This window comes from Bos indicus, chromosome 10, assembly GCF_029378745.1.
Source record: "Bos indicus isolate NIAB-ARS_2022 breed Sahiwal x Tharparkar chromosome 10, NIAB-ARS_B.indTharparkar_mat_pri_1.0, whole genome shotgun sequence".
NCBI lineage: Eukaryota > Metazoa > Chordata > Mammalia > Artiodactyla > Bovidae > Bos > Bos indicus.
The window spans coordinates 8,063,418-8,081,258 of NC_091769.1; the positions used below are offsets into that span (position 1 = coordinate 8,063,418).

At 45.9% G+C, this 17,841-nt stretch overlaps 1 protein-coding gene across 1 annotated transcript; it reads left to right on the forward strand.

Annotated features, from left to right (window-relative positions):
* Positions 1-3,818: 3,818 nt before the first annotated feature.
* On the forward strand, positions 3,819-13,988 carry F2RL1 (F2R like trypsin receptor 1). Its single transcript, XM_019968074.2, has 2 exons — positions 3,819-4,166; positions 11,683-13,988. The coding sequence occupies exons 1-2, from the start codon at positions 4,085-4,087 to the stop codon at positions 12,786-12,788; spliced, it is 1,188 nt and encodes a 395-aa protein (XP_019823633.2). The 5' UTR covers positions 3,819-4,084; the 3' UTR covers positions 12,789-13,988.
* The last annotated feature ends 3,853 nt before the right edge of the window (positions 13,989-17,841 follow it).

Here is a 17,841-nt window from a genome sequence, read left to right on the forward strand (position 1 = left end):
TGAGTGAATGAATGTTAATGTTTCCTCCATCTATATTTGACCAGGACCCAAGAGTAGAGGGACTAAGTCTTTTTTTCTCCGGAAAGAGTTTGATCAGCTTGATAAATGACTGTAGAAATGATGGAATGAAATGGCTTTTCCCTCAGTGTCTTGCCTACCCCAGTTCCCACTTTATTTCCTTAGAACTGTAGGAGGTGGGAAGCTGCATGGAGTTCCCAGCCCCTGAAAGCCAGCCTCTCTGGAATTGCCTGTGGTCATTTCTCTGTACTATTGCACACAGCCAGGTCATTTGGGCAGAAGAGTCAACAAAAATCAGAAGACAAACACTCTAGTCTACGTCACAAGGAAACATCTGCAGACTGACTTGAAGGCATGTAGTCAGGCCTCTGGGAAAAACCACATTCTTGAGATCCTTAACCTGTGGTACTGTTCAGTAAAAATATTTTCTTGGAAATTTTGACAATTCAAGGCATAGTTCCATAAAATCCTAATGAAAATTTAAGCTGAGGACAGCTGGCCTTTGATGCATTGGAAAAAGGAAGATTTCCCCCCTAGGGCAGTCATTCTGCAGTGGCTCCCATTTCATGAGAATTTACTGTGTACCAGGAACTGTGCTAACTGGACACAGAGCAAACCCGAGTCTTCACGAACAGCCTATAAGAATAGTACTATTATTACCTTCAGATTATAGATGTCATATATCACAGATGATTCAATGGAGGCTTGAAGGGGTCTCGTGGGACTGAGTATCTTCGCCAGTGAAGGACCCTCGGGAGTGACCTGTTCGCCATCAAGAGATCTTACTCCTGGACAGATGAGGAAGGCCCTGGTGCTGCTTCTAGAAGTCAGCTTTTCCTGGGAGGAAAAGAGGGCACAGCGGTGTGGCCCTGGGAAGCAGCATCCTGAGAGCTGGGGTACAGGTGGGGGGTATAAAGAAGACTCCTGAAAGAAAGGAAGGAAACAAAACACGGTCACAATTTATTTTATCCTAAGGTACTTTTCAACTAAAAAAAAAAAAATTGACCCTATCATTTTTTCTTTCTTCCCCCCACAACATATGGCTTGTGGGTTCTTAGTTCTGTGACCAGGGATTGAACTGGGGCCATCAGCAGTGAGAGCACAGTCTTAACCACTGGACCACCAGAAAATTCCCTTGATTCCACTTTATAGGTAAGTGGAATGCCCTCTCCACTTAGAGAGGGTAAGTAGTAAAATTTATCCCAAGTCACATATACCTGGATGGTGAAAGACCAAATTTTGCCCTCAGGGTTATATGGTTTCAGAGGCTGAGCTCTTTCCACATTCCCAAAAGAACTCCAGACAATAACAATGAGAGGTTCCTAAGATGTGGGGCTACTGAAAGGCACCCATTAAAAAGAACTGTGTCACTCACTGGACAGCCTCTCCTAGCCCCTCTTGTCTGTGTGTGTGCTGGGAAGCAGTCCATTCCCGTTATTCAGGGAGCAATTACTCCATTCTGTGGTCCATTCAGGGCCATTTGCTTCTCCACCTTTTCAACCATTTATTTTCCTGCTCCTGGGAGCTCTGTCAGGGCAGAGGGCAGAGGCAGAATGCTAACCCTTTACTTAGGGAAATGTGGGGGAAATGTCTTCTTGGCCATATGGTTGAAACAACTGGCTAACGTGATATTTTAAAAAATAATTTTGTTTATGAGTTTATGGTTGTCCTAGGTCTTCGTTGCTGTTTGGCTTTTGTGGTTATTCTTTGTTGCAGCATGCAGGCTTCTCATCGTGGTGGCTTCTCTTGTTGCAGAGCACAGGCTCCAGGGCGCACCGGTTTCAGTAGCTGCGGCTCGTGGACTCCGTAGTCGCGGCTCCCAGGCTCTAAAGCACAGGCTCAATGGTTGTGGTGCATGGGCTTAGTTGCTCCGAGACACGTGGGATCTTCCTGGATCAGGGATCAAACCCGTGTCTTCTACATTGGCAGGCGGATTCCTTACCACTGAGCCACCGGGGAAGCCCCTAACATGACATTTTATACAATTTTGTCTGCCTGAATCATTTGGAACCCTATTAATTGGTCCCACGGTAGGTTCAGCAAGAGGCCATACTCAGAACACAGGGCCTTTATTAGACGTAAGCTCCATCCTAGAAACTCACAGGCCCACGATGGAGTGAGTTCAGTTTACATTTGTTCAGTTATGTTCAGGTGACATCACGGACAGCTGACTCACCAAACTGGTCTTCTAGAAAGAACCATGGACTCCCAGGGCTCAAGACGCTCAAGAGGCGTCCTGGACTCATCAGCCTGCCCCTGATCCTCGTAGGGAATTGCCTCTCCAACCTGCAGGACACACGCCCTGGTCCTTTGCTGCAAGTCCTACAGTGACGTGGCCTTAACCTCACCAGGCAGCCCTAGGGACTGGGGCTGTTTTTGTTTGTTTGTTTTGATTTGGCCTCACCTGACAGCTGGTGGGGATCTTAGCTCCCCGACCAGAGACTGAACCCCAGCCATGGCAGTGAAAGAGCCGAGTCTAACCGATGGACTGCCAGAGAATCACACCTGTTACAAAACCTCTTTCTACATTGAGCTGAAGTCAGTTCCCCACTGTGGCTCCTGTTTCTGCTCTCTGGACCTACTCAGAGCATGTCTAATCCTCTCCTACATGCTAACTCTTCAAGACAGCGCTCATGTTTCTTTTCTCTGCTCCTCCACTGCCCACGAGTTTAACTGAATTATAGTAAGCTTATTTTACCTTTTTAAAGCAAGTAAAAAGTAAGACATTAGCAATATAATGAAGGTGCTGTGCTCCATCCCAGTCTCTTACTCCGCCTCATGTCCTGTTAGGAATTCTGCACACAAACCTATAAATATGTGCTGAGTCGCTGTCTGACTTTATGTGACCTCATGGACGGCAGCCTGTCAGGCTCCTCTGTCCATGAGATTCTCCAGACAAGAATACTGGAATGGGTTACCACGCCCTTCTCCAGGGGATCTTCCCAACCCTGGGATCGAATTCCGCGTCTCTTACATCTCCTGCATTGGCAGGCAGGTTCTTTAACACTAGCGCCACTGGGAAGCCCTGCTTGTAAATATAAATGTTTATATAATTCTTTGGACTCTGGGCTCTCAATACAGAAAAGCCTCTGGCGGGAGCAGTGCCTAATAGAAGAAAGCAGAAGGCACAAACTCATGTTTCCATGTGATGGACATTTACAATCCATGACTACCGCTGCGTGACTGTGGGCAGTTTGTTCAACCTTAATTCAGTTTCCTCGTCTGTAAAATGGGAATAATAGTTATTGCATGTTTTTTTTTTTTTTTTTTTTTACATTCGGGGGATTAGACTGGGCTCCTGAATCATTTACACGTGGTACTTTAAGTAGCTGTTACAACTGTTTTCTCCCTCCCACTTCACAGACGGGGAAGAGCGCCTAGAAGGGGTGAGAGGTTTGTGAGGTTTATGAGGGGTCGCAGCTAGTTAACAGCAGAGCGGAAACTTAAACACAGATCCCTGATGACTCCGGCAGGCCCGGACCCCTGCCTGCTCCCCATCGTGTTGGCGGGGGCCCGCAGACGTCCATCCTGCCAGTGCAGACCTCATCCCACAGCGCTGACGACACTGGGAGGCCTCTACCAAGTACCCAACATAACTGCAGCGAGCCCGGGCCTTGGCTGTTTGCCCTTTAGGAAGGGCGGGGGATGGGGGTGGACAACGCCGGTTCCGCAGGAGTAATTCAAAGTTAAAGGCGGTTTTCGGCCTTGCGCAGGCGCGGCGATCCCACGACGAGAGTGTTCCCAACCTTTCGAAGATTACAGCACAGTTTCTACGCGGCGGGTGCACCTCGGGCGTCGGGCCGGGGCGGGGCCCCGGACTCCAGGTCTCGGAACCGCCGGGCGGAGCAGTGCGTTCCGGCCCCTGGGCGTGGCCCCGCGCAGGTGCGGCGAGAGGCTTGAGTTTCACTGAAACTTATCCGGTTCTCGGGAGGCGTGCGCGCAGGCTCCAATCAGGGGCAGGCGGGAGGGTGGCTTCCTACCCCTGCCGAGCGGCGAGGGGGACTCAGTTTCGGGGCTGTGGTGGCGCCGGGCTCCCCGTCCGCCCGGCGTCGGCGCTGCTGGAAGGATGCGAAGCCCGAGCGCGGCGTGGCTGCTCGGGGGCGTCCTCCTGCTGGCGGCCTCTGGCTCCTGCAACCGCACCGTCCCAGGTGAGAGGCTCGGACCGGAGGGGTCGTGCTGCTCGGGAGCGGGGGTCTCGGGCGCCGTGGGCGGGAGGCGGACGCCGGGTGGATGCGCGAAGGGTGAGTGCGACCGTCGCCTCCTCCTCCCCGCACTCGGCGGCTCAGCTCCCGGCTTCGGAGCGGGGGTCTCCGGGGCCCCAGCTGGGACCACCAGCAGGGGCTGAAGCCTGGGGAGGCGAGCGGAAGAGAGCGGGGTGCTCGCGTCTACAGAGGCCCCGGGGGGCTGAGTCCCTCGGGCCCCCCCGTTTAGGTTTCTTTGCAAACACTAGTCATTAAGGAGCTTTCGCACACTTTTCAGATTCTTTCCTGTCTAGTCCTGCGCGACCTGCGGAGTTAGCGGGTTGAGAGCGGGATGGAGCCCGCGGCCTGGGAACTTTCTGAGTCGCTTTCTGAGCCTCCTGCAACTTTTGGAGGCCCCTCTTTGGGGTCGGGCCTCGTCATTCAACCCGCCTCCCCTTCTCCGGGGCCGCCAGCTCCTCTGGGACGGTTCGTGGCCCGAGTGGGGAAGCCAGGGCCGGGCCCCGTTGGTTCTTCGGGTGCCAGGCGCTCGCCCCGGGTTGTAGGCCAGTCGAACAGGTGAACGAATGGAACTTCTTGAACCCTGCTTTACATTCGACCAGGTGACCTCTGGGCCCCGGGTTTCCCGGCCCTTCCGCGCCACACTGGCTGGCTGCCACAGGTCCGAAGGCCCGAGGCTGCCCGCCCCGGGCACGGAAGTACCCGGGAGCCGTCCCTGGGGGCGCGCAGGTACCAGCTTGTGCGCCGCAGCCGGTGCCCGGGGGGGTGCTCGGACTTGTCAGGAGGGAGGGGGAATCTCCAGGGCTGAGCTGCTCTCCCAGGGCGTGGGCGCTCTTAGGCCGGGTATTGCCTTCAGTTCAGTTCAGTCGCTCAGTCGTGTCCAACTCTTTGCGACTCCATGGACTGCAGCACGCCAGGCTTCCCTGTCCACCAACTCCCGGGGCCTACTCAAACTCATACTGTGATGCTAACAGATGGCGAGCCTTAAAAGGGAAGTTTTTGTTTCCCTGCGAAATTTGTAGACCTGTTGTTAAGACAGGTTCTCACTTTTATCCTCTTCATGAAGACAGTGTGAAAGAGCAAATCTCTGTGAATTTGAATCAGAAGAATGTGATTCTTTTCCTTCTGCAGTTACAGAAAAGGGTAGTATTATGGTGGATACTTCAAAAACTACACCCCTGGTACACATTTTATTGTCAGCGTTAGAATAAAGATATTTATTTCCTGGAAGTACCGAAACTGTGATGAATACATGTCCCTTTACCGTTCTGTTTTTAAACTTACAAACTTAAAATTTAGGAGCAAGGTTTAGTATGTATAGACATCTTCTGTAAAATGTGAGGATGTGGATTCCTCTATTTTATGATCCAGACAATTCCAATAGGAAGCTTGCCTGAGTGTTTGGCTTGCTCTTGTTTACAAAGTGAGGGGCAGGAGCTGGGAGGATTTCTGAAGTATAAGGCGGACTTCATTTAACAACACGACAGATAGCAAGTTACTTGTTAAACAGAACTATTCACTATTGCACTTTTTCCCCTTCCACATACTTTTATTCCTTTGCAGGGTAACTGCTAAAGGGTCAGTTCAGTAACAGTGAGACTTTAGGTGGATGGAGCTTTCTTCACAACTTGAAACTAAGCTGATTTTAATTAAGAAACATGGCATCACCAGTGTTTCTGACCTTCAGCACCTGTCTTTGCTCACCCCCTTCAGTCTGGCCCTCTTGTATCCCCCTCAGTTTGCAGCAAGACGCATCCTAGACTTTTCTTCCCAAAGGTTTTTCCCCCAAACACTGCCTTATGGAAGGGAACTCAGCCTAGAGAGTAACCTTATCATTTCACAGATGGGGGCCGCTGAATTGAGGGGGAGAGGCAAGGAAAACTGTCCATCATACCCCTGCTTTCTTTTCTATCACAAGAGTGTGTATGTTAGTGGCTCGGCTCTTTGTGACCCCAAGGACTGTAGCCCTCCAGGTTCCTCTGTCCATGGAATTCTCCAGGCAAGAATACTGGAGAGGGTAGCTGTTCCCTTTTCTGGAGGATCTTTCTGACCCAGGGGTAGAACCCCGGTCTCCTGCATTGCAGGTGGATTCTTTACCATCTGAGTGATGGATAGTTATTTCTGTAAATAGTTTTATCTCTCCCCCAACTGGATCACATACTCCAGGAGGCCAGGGACCCCTAATGGCACCTCCATCACCACGGTTCAACACATCTCTTTCCCTAAAGGACCTCAGTAAATAGTGAATGAAAAATGAAGTAAAGGGACTGGCCCAGAGTTACCTGGCAGTTGATGGCAGTTTGGCATTTAAGTTGGCTTTTTTCAGGTACTTAATTCTTTCCACTGTGTCACAAGTCTAAGAAGTCCCCTGTAAAGCAGTCATTCCATTTTTCTTTTGGACATTGAAACTTGTGTTCCCTTTGTAATTGGTCATTAATGACACAAGCCGTATGTGATTACTGTAAAGGAAAAATAAGTCCAAAAAGGAGGCGGCATTAATTAAATCACCCTCATTACCCAAAGCATTGCTAACATTTTGGTTTCTAGCCTTTCTAATGCTTTCATACATCCACGCACAAAATAATGTATTCATAAATAGAGAAACAATTTTGTACACCTATGTGTTTATATAAACATCAGTCAGTTGTCATTGCTCAGTCACTAGGCTAGGTCCGACTCTTTGCAGCTCCTCTGTCCTCTAATATCTCTTGGAGTTTGCCCAAATTCATGTCCACTGAGTTGGTAATGCTATCTAACCATCTCATCCTCTGCTGCCCCATTCTCATTTTGCCCTCAGTCTTTCCCAGCATCAGGGTCTTTTCCAATGAGTAAAAGTAAACATCAGTAGTGAGTAAACATCAATGACCAAACATTAGTAGCATGTTAGTAAATATAAAACATTTTTAATGAATCTAAAATGTTACCAGTGGATGTATAATAATTTTTAACTGGTCCTCTGTTGATAGGCTCATGGGCTATTTTCCATGTTTTGTAATAAGAGAGGACACTGCAATGAACGTGAAGATGGGACCTTAAATTTGTGTTTGGTCACCTGCCTGACCTTGTAGTTACTAATTAATTTTGATAGGTGATGTTTTAGTGAAGTGCGTGTTTGACTTTCTTACGGTTTTATTAGCTGGGCAAATGTTGAGAGGAAAACAGTTCATCCTGAAAGAATACAAGAAATTTGCCTAAAGTGTCCCTAGAGAGGGTACCAAGTAATGGAAGCTTTTCTTTTTTGATCTAGGCTCCCAAAGTTCAGAGCAAAAGGATATTTGAGGGTGAGGAGGATAATAGGGGAAAGAACACAAGAGGAGAGTTTAAACAAATAAAGTAGCTACTCTATACCTGCTTATGTTGGTGGGGGGTGGGCCACAGGAGGAAGCTTAATATAGCAAAGAGCAGGGAACGTTTTTAAAGTTAAAAGTGCAAATCAAAAAGGTTAAAAGTGCAACATCCCCGTTCTCTCCCTTCTTCACTCACAACAGACTTCTTTATGCAGAAATGCATGTGTTCCCTGCAGTAAGGAAGGCTCATACTCTACATGCTGTCCTACAGGTTGTTTTTTTGTTTTTCTGCAGGTTTTTTTAACCTATATGATCTAGTCATGGTCAATATAGGAAAATCTGCCCATACTTCTGTAGGGGGCACATTATTCATTGTGTAAATGCCATAAATTACTGAACTCGCCTTTTTTGTTTTTCGATGGACATTGAAACTATCATTTTTGTCTTACCATGGTAAATAACATTCTAGTAAATATTCTTGTACATAGACTATTTTTGTGTACTTTAGCTAGTATACATGCAGAACAAATTCCTAGCAGAAAGTCAGTGGGTCATAGGGCAAGCACACTTAAAATTTTTGATATTTTGCCAAATTGCCCTTCGAATAGATTACACCAGTTTACACGCCTCTGAAAAAGCAATCCAAATGACACAGAAGGGTGTAAAGGTAAAAAAAAGTAAAGTTCTCCCCTCCCCACCTATTTTACTCTAGAGATGGCCAGAGTCTATGGTGTAGTGGGTGTTTTCCTAGACTTCAGATTTGTTGACAAATTATAATTTTGTTATATAGATGGAAGCATATTATTCCACCAGGTGCTTTTTCAGTTGACACTATATTGTGACTGTCATTGCATTTCAGTGTTTATTAAGTAGCTCATCTTCACCCTGTAAAATAGAAAAGATGTTGTCTGGTTTACAGATGGGTTATAGAGTTAGAAGCTGGGATGGCACCATTCTAGACAAGTTCTGTGAGTTGAGGACCCTGTGTGAGGTAGAAGCCTGTGCCCTGTGCTTCAGGGCACTTTGAGCAGCAGCTCGACATTTACCAGTGTTAGTGCTGAGTAGTTCTAGCGCTGCTCAGTCACACCAACTGGCATGCTGGTTATGTGCTCTGCCACTGGGTCGATGGACACAGCTAATATGAATGGTGTTTTAGAGTGCAGTCATTCAGGGTTCTATGTGCGAATATTCTCAGGAAATCTTTCTTCCTCACTCTTTGAATCCTTCCCTTTTTGTAGTATTTCTGGTTAATTCCCCCCCCTCCCCCCGCTGCGCGCCCCTTTATTTTAGTATCCTTACATAAAATAGTTTTTTATTTCTTTGCATGAACTTTTGTGACCTGGTGTATGTTTTTTTTTTATGGAAAATTCTAGACACATGAAGATAGAATGTTGCAGTGAATCCCTGGTACCCCTCAGTCAGCTTTAGTAATCACACCTCAGCCTATTTCCTGCCTTCCATCATTCTTTAACAGGTTTATTAAGATGTAACCTGCAAACCATACAGTTCACCTGTTCAAAGTCTACAATTCAATGCCTTTTAGACTATTCACAGATAATCTACCCATCGTCACAATCAACTTTAGAATATTTTTTTACCCTATAAGAACACTCCACCCTATTCCTTAGCCATCATCCCCCCAGTTTGCCCCATTCCCCAGCTCCTGGCAACCACTCATCTGTTAAAGTCTGTGGATTTGCCTATTCAGAACATTTATTATAAATGGACTCCTACAACACATACTCCTGAGGCTTCTTTCAAAAGCATAATCTTTTCAAGCCTCACCTGTGTTGTAGCATGTATCGGTACTTCGTTTCCTTTTATTGCTAAATCATGTTCCATTGTAGGCATAGACCACATTTTGTTTATCCATTCATCAGGTGATGGACATCTGGGTTATTTCTCCTTTGGGGCTCTAATGAACATTCTGTTCTTTTTTTTTTTTTTCAAGCTCCTGATAATACTCCTTTATTCTTTTAAAATTTTTATTGGGGTATAGTTGATTTACAATGTTTCTTAGCTTCTGCTGAACAGGAAAGTGAATCGGTTATACATATGCATATATCTACTCGTTTTTTAGATTCTCTTCCCAAACAGGCCATTATAGAGTATTGAGTAGAGTTCCCTGTGCTATACAGTAGGTTCTTATTACTTTTCTATTTTATATATAGGAGTATTCTTTCTAAAATATGATTTTTAATGTTCATCTTTTTTCCTAATGCTGATCTCATTCTGGTTCCATAGTTTTGCCTTTCCTTCTCTAGGGGATCTTCCCAACTCTGAGATGGAACCCGGGTCTCCTGCATTGCAGGCAGATTCTTTACCATCTGAGCCCCCAGGGAAGCCTTTGATTGTGTAGCTAATTTACGTGGTGTGCTTCATGGTCAAGAAAACCATCACCTGAATTGATTACATGGAGCAAGCACTAGCATCAAGTTGGAGAGAGAGATTCTTTGTGAAGCTTAACTTTGCTTTATATATGAGATTACATGTCTATGTATGCTCTTTAGAGCTGCTTCTAAGTCACTTCAATTGTGTCCAACTCTGTGCACCCCATAGACGGTAGCCCACCAGGCTCCCCCGTCCCTGGGATTCTCCAGGCAAGAACACTGGAGTGGGTTGCCATTTCCTTCTCCAATGAACATTCTGTTCTTAACATTCCTGTACAGGTTTCTGTGTTTTCCTGTGTCCTGGGTGTATACTTAGGAGTAGGAATTGCTGGGTTATAGGGCAATTCTGTAGTGAACCGTTCGAGGAACTGCCAGATGGTTTTGCACAGTGACTGTCCCACTTTACCTTTCCACCAGCCATGTCTTAGGTAGAAGAGGAAAAAATGATGACAACACATACAAGTTATCAGATAAGCTTGTGAGTAGGTTGAACATCTTTCCTGGTATAAACGTGTCATGGTGAAGGGCTGCTCTTCCCCAGAAATAAAGTCGGGGCCTTCTGTGTCTTTACATTGCCCCTCACTTTGTTCCGCAGGTCGATGGACACTTGGTTGGGGCAGGATGTAGGCTGGCCATGCCATTCATTCGTGATTTCTAAAGTTTAATTCATAATTTGGGGATGAAAGTGGAAGTTGTTAAAGCTTAGCATATTACTTGCTTAAATGTCAGAATACAAATTTGTCTGAACAGAAATAATGTACCCAGCTGCCCAGTGACCTTGAGGTCAGAAGGCTTGCTGCCCGCTCTTCCCCATGGGCAGGTCTCCAGGAAGCCCTCAGAGAAGCGGGAGACCCGTGCCCTGTCTGAGGCTGTCCTTGTATCTAGAGAGACAGTGTGTCTGAGCTCCTGGGAACCTCGCTGTGTTGAACTTTGGGCTAAGGAGTGATGGGCCAGGCTGAGTTGTCTTGCAGCACAAATGAGACAGATGGCCATTATGAGAACAGTTGGAGACTAATGAGTGTGGACAGTTTGTAGAACTAAATGACATACTGTCAGTTTTTTCCAGGATTCATAGAAATCATTGTTATGTTGTACACATACTTCATAACCCTCCCATTAAAAAAAAAACACCCAGTGTAAACACACACACACACACACACACACACACACAGCAGGGGGACTTCCCTAGTGGTCCGAAAGTTTAGACTTCATCTTTGAACGCAGGTGGTGCAGGTTCGATCCCTGGTCAGGGCGCGAAGATCCCATGTGCCACATGGCCAAGAAACCGAAACATAAAATGAAGCAATATTGTAACAAATTCAGTAAAGACTTAAAAAATAGAAAATTAGGATTTAAAAAAATAACAACAGCAGGCACATAAATCCAGACCATAGAAATCCCAATAATCCCACCACCCATCAAAAGCCCCCGGAAGCATTCTGGGTGCCCCTCCTCCTGTCTTCTTTCTCTTCCTTCACACAGTGCGGGAAACTTTCTTCATCTACACTGCCCTGGAGAAAGGCAGGCCCGCCTAACACTGTCCTCTTGGGCTTCCGCCCGTTCTTGCTCAGTCGTTTCGCTTCTGCTGCTTTTTCTGCTCAGCTGCTGTCCTCCTTTTCTACTCTGCCCGAGCTTTCCGGTGGTAACTGAAGTGCTGGGCACCATCTTGCCCGTGACCTTCCCACCGGCCGTTCTTTCTCTGAAGCGCTTGTGTTTGGACAAGCCAGCATCTCTGTGGAAACACTGATTTCTGTAATGACCCTTGTCCGCCTTGCCTTTCTTGTGCAGGAAACAAGTCTAAAGGAAGAAGCTTCATTGGTAACGTGGATAAGTCACCTGTGGTCACTGGCAGAGGCGTGACAGTGAAACCAGGCTTTTCCGTGGATGAGTTTTCTACCTCCGTCCTCACTGGAAAGCTGACTACTGTCTTTCTTCCAGTTGTCTACACGATCGTATTCGTGGTTGGTTTGCCAAGCAATGGCATGGCCCTGTGGGTCTTTCTTTTCCGAACAAAGAAGAAGCACCCCGCTGTGATTTACATGGCCAACCTGGCCTTGGCCGACCTCCTCTCGGTTACCTGGTTCCCTTTGAAGATCGCGTATCACATCCATGGCAACAACTGGATTTACGGGGAGTCTCTTTGCAAGGTGCTCATTGGCTTTTTCTACGGCAACATGTACTGCTCCATCCTCTTCATGACCTGCCTCAGCGTGCAGAGATACTGGGTTATCGTGAACCCCATGGTGCACCCCAAGAAGCAGGCAAACATTGCCATCGGCGTCTCTCTGGGAATATGGCTGCTCATTCTGCTGCTTACCATCCCCTTGTACGTCGTGAAGCAGACCTCCTATATCCGGGCCCTTAATATCACGACCTGTCACGACGTTTTGCCGGAGGAGGTGCTGGTGGGAGACATGTTCAATTACTTCCTGTCTCTGGCCATCGGAGTCTTTCTGTTCCCAGCTTTCCTCACGGCTTCAGCCTATGTGCTCATGATCCGGACCCTCCAGTCTTCTGCCATGGATGAGAGCTCAGGAAAGAAGAGGCGGAGGGCCATCAAGCTCATTGTCACCGTCCTGGCCATGTACCTGATCTGCTTCACTCCCAGTAACCTTCTGCTCGTGGTGCACTACTTCCTGATTAAGACCCGGGGCCAGAGTCACGTCTACGCCCTGTACATCGTGGCCCTCTGCCTCTCCACCCTCAACAGCTGCATCGACCCCTTTGTCTATTACTTCATTTCACAGGACTTCAGGGATCACGCCAAGAACGCCCTTCTCTGCCGGAGCGTCCGTACTGTAAAGCGGATGCAGGTATCCCTCTCGTCAAAGAAATTCTCGGGGAAATCCAGCTCTTACTCTTCAAGTTCAACCAGTGTCAAAGGCTCCTACTGAGTGGCCCGGTTCCTCAGTGGAAGTTCTGCTGGAGGTTTTGGAGCCTGCTTACCATTCCGGAGATGCTTCTGTTGTTTCTTAACCAAGTAGGTTTCACCACATACCATGTATATGCAGCACCTCTCAGGGTTGCTGGAAGCTTCCCTGTTTGCATGAGGAAAGTCCCCCAAATTCATGAGGAATGTCAGTTTCAGAATTTCTCTACTCAGGGGCTCCCAGAAATGGAACTGATCAAAGCAGACTTTTCAGATGGTGCAGAAAAGACAGAAACCCCATGATATGCAGAGACTAGTCTTGGCGTGAAGGCTTAAGTTTTTAGCTGCAACTATGTCTCTTTTACATCTGGGGTGGGTCCAGCTGTATTAGGGCTTCAGGGCCCTCAGAGAAGATCAGTACAGTTGACTGGCTATACAGATGAGGAAACTAAAGAGGTCGGGGAGCTGCCCCAAGTCAGGTTTCCAACCAACGGCAACAAGTTTGAATGGTGGGGTTCTTGTACCACTTTGTCAAAATCATTGTGTATCTTGTTTGAAAATGTAGACTTATTGTACTCAGGAATCAGAGCTCAGAGTCTGGGGCAGGGCCCAGGAACCTGCATTTTAACAAGTCTTTCTTACACTCCAGTGTTTGGGAACCTTTGGTCTGGGTACTGCTTCCACTTGACAAGGAGCCATGGCAATTTTTGAAAAATAAAGCAAAACAGAACATTTTGTGTCTCTTTCCCATCCAGTTCAGAACAAAGTCTGTTCATTGCCTTATTGGGACTTCCAGTCATTTCTTTATTAATGCTTTGAGCTTTTGTATGTATCATTATCACTTCAAGGAAAATACGAGCATGTTAAATGTGCAAAAGCTAATTTTGTGTCTTTACTGACTTCAGTGAAATCTTCAGGTTGTCTGAATAGTAGATTTTTTTCACAATTAAGAGTTTACCACTTAGTATTTTTAAAAATTATTGTTGGACTATTTATTGCCAGTTTTGTTGACTTTTTGTCAAACATGAAATGATAAAGCCGTCTCTTGAGTTTGAACCACATCTGTTTGGAAAAGAACACTAAAATAGAGATGATTTGCAATGTATTTTAAGAGGTACTTGACTCCAAGCTGACTTTATGCAACTGTTGTATTTGTGACCTTTTAAAATAATTGTTTTACTGTATGATTGATTTATAAATAACACATGACTTTTATTTTTTATGACTTATCTCTGAATTGTGTGGTTTTTGCTTTCATTTTTGTTTTCGAGGAAGGGAGAGTAGGGAAACAAAGGTATCACACTTCTAAGAAGAAATGAAAGTGATTCTCACATCTTATTTTTATGTAAAGAGGATTATATTGTACACATTGCCCTGTAATAATTATTTTTCTTTTAACTACATTTTAGAATTCACATGTCTGCATCTATGGATTGACCTCCATTTTTAAAGAATACAAGCTACTTAATATTTGGGGTGTATTGTGAGGTTTTAGGCATCTGGTCATTTGCATACCTATGGCTCCTGGAGTTGTTTCTCTCTCCCTCTCTTTTTTCCTCTGTTAAGACAGTGCCACACAGAACATCTGTATGTAGACATCTTTGTGAGTATTTCTGTAGGACGAGGGCTTCCCTTGTGGGTCAGCAGATAAAGAGTCTGCCTGCATTGTGGGAGACTTGGGTTTGATCCCTGGGTTGGGAAGATCCCCTGGAGAAGGGAACAGCTACCCACTCCAGTATTCTGGCCTGGAGAATTCCATGGATTGTATAGTCCATGGGGTCACAAAGAGTCAGACACGACTGAGTGACTTTCACTTTCATTGTAGGATGAGTACCAGAAAGTAGAATGGCCAGGTCAAAAGTTGGGTGCTCATTTTAAATTTTGGTGACACTTGCCAAATGGCCTTCAGTAACGTATACTTCTCCCAGAAAGTGTGTTTGCACTTATCTCCTGAAGTGCTCATCCATCAGTCTTCAGAAATGTTGAAAACGTCCGTTGCGTGAGTTCGTGCTGAAGCAGCACAGCCTCCCGCCTGGCAGGGCTGAATTCTGACTCCATGATTTCTTTGTTTTGGTTTCCTGATTTGGTTTCCTGAGGAAGATGCTTCTCTGTGCCTCAGTTTCTTGTTTGTAAAATGTGGATTAGGATGAAACGTCTGGCACGTACTCATAAGTTTAATGTCGCATTATTACTGTTCATCTCTGACGACTGACGTGATCTCATTTCTGGTCTGCCGCCGTTTGTGGCCAGATACACCCTGCCTTCCTTGCCCGCTCAGCTTTCAGTCTCCTAGCAGGCTTCCTCATGGTGGGCTTGCTCCCATTTTACAGGTGGGAAAGCAAAAGATGGTCTACCCAGGGTAAAAGCGAGCAGAAACAAGGGGCTCACAGGCTCATCCAGTGGAAAGCATTTTTTTGGTCTTTGCTATTTCTTTATTAGTCATTTTTATAATAACCTGCGGATAGTAAAAAAAAAAATCAGTAAAAATATATAAAATGAAAAATGTACTTCTTTGCCACACATGTCCATTATTATCTCACAAAGGTAACCAATTTTTATAATTGTTTATAGAAAAAATATATATATTGTATGTAATACTTTTAAAATAAGAATGAATGTGTTTGTGTATGTAAGTACATATATGTATATGTATATGCCAACTTCTAAATCAATTCACATGGATCTTCCTCAGTTTTTTCAGTGACTAGGTAGTTTTCTGCCTAGTGATTGATCATACTGAGTGATCATAATTTAATCCCTACCCTATGGAAGTAGTGTTTTTCTTGGTTCATTTTCACCAGATCTGTGAATCTACGTGAAGAAGTGTACAAGAAATGATGTGGGAAATAGAATCATAAGAGTGTCTGCTGAATCAAATGCTCCTCTAACTGTGTTTGTTTCTCTTTCCTTTGAGGAGCGGCTCTCGAAGGCCCTGCCCTGCCTGGCTCAGGTCCCTGCCAGGGCGGGAGGGGCAGGCGGGCGGGGGAACTCTGGCCCTGGGCTCGGGAGTGCCCTGGGTGTGCCTGTCTTCCCTCTGTGTTCCCCATCTTGCTGGGCTCTGATTTTGCTAAACTGCCTGACAATTTGCCTGTTGCACTCCCCTGGCTCTGGTGACTGAAGGAGGCTCTCTCAGTCTGAAAGCGAATGTGGATTCGTGTCCCCTTGTGCAAGACACGTGCTAAACCGAGTTGTTTGGGCATTACTCTGTGTGCCATTTCGGTTGTTTGCAGCCGGAGTTTCAGAGGTAATTAAGTTCCCTGTTAGCAAGATTTCATCAATCCTGGGGCTATAATCTCATCAGTATGCATAGTTTAGTGATTGCAACTTTGTTCCTGCAACTTTTCCCCTTTGGAGACACTCACGAGGACTGGAATTTATCACTGAATCAAAGGTACAGTTTGCTACACTGTTCGCTGGTCTCATCAATTAAAACTGTGGGTCTGGGCTGCAGAGTTTGGTTGTTGTCTTAAAAAGTGAAGTTTCTGATGTTACACTAGTCAAAGGCACATGTTTAGTCCACCCCCACCGCTAATTCTGAAGAGGGAAAACCAAACTCAGGGCTCGGTCCTCCATTTTACCCCCAAGCCTTGGAAAGTCACTGAGATGGTTGTTCTGTTTAAATGTAAATCATTGGAGTCCCTCAGGTCACACTCTGGAAAATGTCTTTATTGAGGGAGAGCGTGACGAATTCTGTGGTTTGAGTGTGAGCTGCCTTTGCCTTTACCTGTTAGTCAGCTTGTGGAATATTCCCAGTGTCCATCTTTACTGATGTGAAACTAGGCCTGACCAGCTATGGCTCACCACCTCCTGCAGAAACCGCAGCCCTAGCCTGTGGGCTCCAGGAACTGTAGTTAAGTCATCAGCACAGCGAAAGTGTGAGTGGCTCATACATTCATCTTGCAGTTATTTTCATCTTTTTCTTTATTTGTTTTTATTTAGAGGATTATTACTTTACTGTGACAGCTTTTGCCATACATCAACATGAATCAGCCACAGGTATCCTTAGGTCCCCTCCCTCTTGAACCCCTCTCCCACCTCCCTCTCCTTCCCGCCCCTCTAGGTTGTCACAGAGCACCAGCTTTGCATCCCACAGTTACTGCAACTTTGTTGCCTTATTAAATGCAAATAATTAAATCAGGATCCCAATTTTAGCATCATTCTAATTGTAGGATTAATGTTCTCAGTGAAATTAATCTTAAAAACAAAAAAACCCCTCCAGTGTTTGGGTTACTGGATAAAGAAGAGACTGTTCTAAAGCCAAGTCCTGAGAGTGGGAGAAAGTCAAGGAAAACAGAAGGACAAGAAAGCTTAGGAAGTGCCATTACTGTGGCTTCTCTCTCAATATTGTGATAATAACCTTTAAAAAAATAAAAATTATAAGAGTAATAAGTAGTTGTTGTAAATAAATCTGAGAATATTGGAGCAGATACTGAAAAGTGGACATAATCCCTCCCTACCCATCCATCCCTTTGTGCCTCCTTTGAGGTATTTTCTATGCATGAATAAATGTAAGTGCCCATATGCTTTTTTTTTTAAACAGTAAAAGAGGAGTTATATTACCTATGTCTTTTATGCATAATCAATTTCCTCAAAACTTAATGGTTTAAAATAACAGTCAACATTTACTGACTTGCACAGTTTCTGTGAGTCATGAACTGGGGAGCCATTGAGGCAGGTGGTTCTGGCACGGGGGTCTCAGGAGGTTGCAGTCCTCTGAAGGCTTGACTGGAACTGGAGGACCCACTTCCCGTGTGGCTTCCTCACAGGGCTGGCGTGTTGGTGCTGGCTGTTGGCGGGAATCCTTGGTTCCTCTGTGCAAGGGCTTGTCCACAATCCTGCTCAGGTGACCTCATAATGTGAAGGTTGCTTTTCCCGGAAATGAGTGATACAGGAGAAAATGGAGGCACTGCACTGCCTTTCGAGCCTGGCCTCAGACGTCATCCACCGTCGTCTCCACCTTACTCTACGGGTCATGTATGTGGATAGCTTCAGTTCACTCTGGGAGGAGACTACATAAAAGTGCAAACACCAGGACTCAAGAATCACTGGGGGCCGTATTGGAGGCTGGGTACCACTGT

What these genes read in the sequence shown, in the direction of transcription:
- F2RL1 (XM_019968074.2), top strand. Translation starts at nt 4,085, where the DNA reads ATGCGAAGCCCGAGCGCGGCGTGGCTGCTCGGGGGCGTCCTCCTGCTG. An exon ending in CTGCAACCGCACCGTCCCAG is followed by an intron (nt 4,167 to 11,682) that starts GTGAGAGGCTCG and finishes TTTCTTGTGCAG; the next exon opens with GAAACAAGTCTAAAGGAAGA.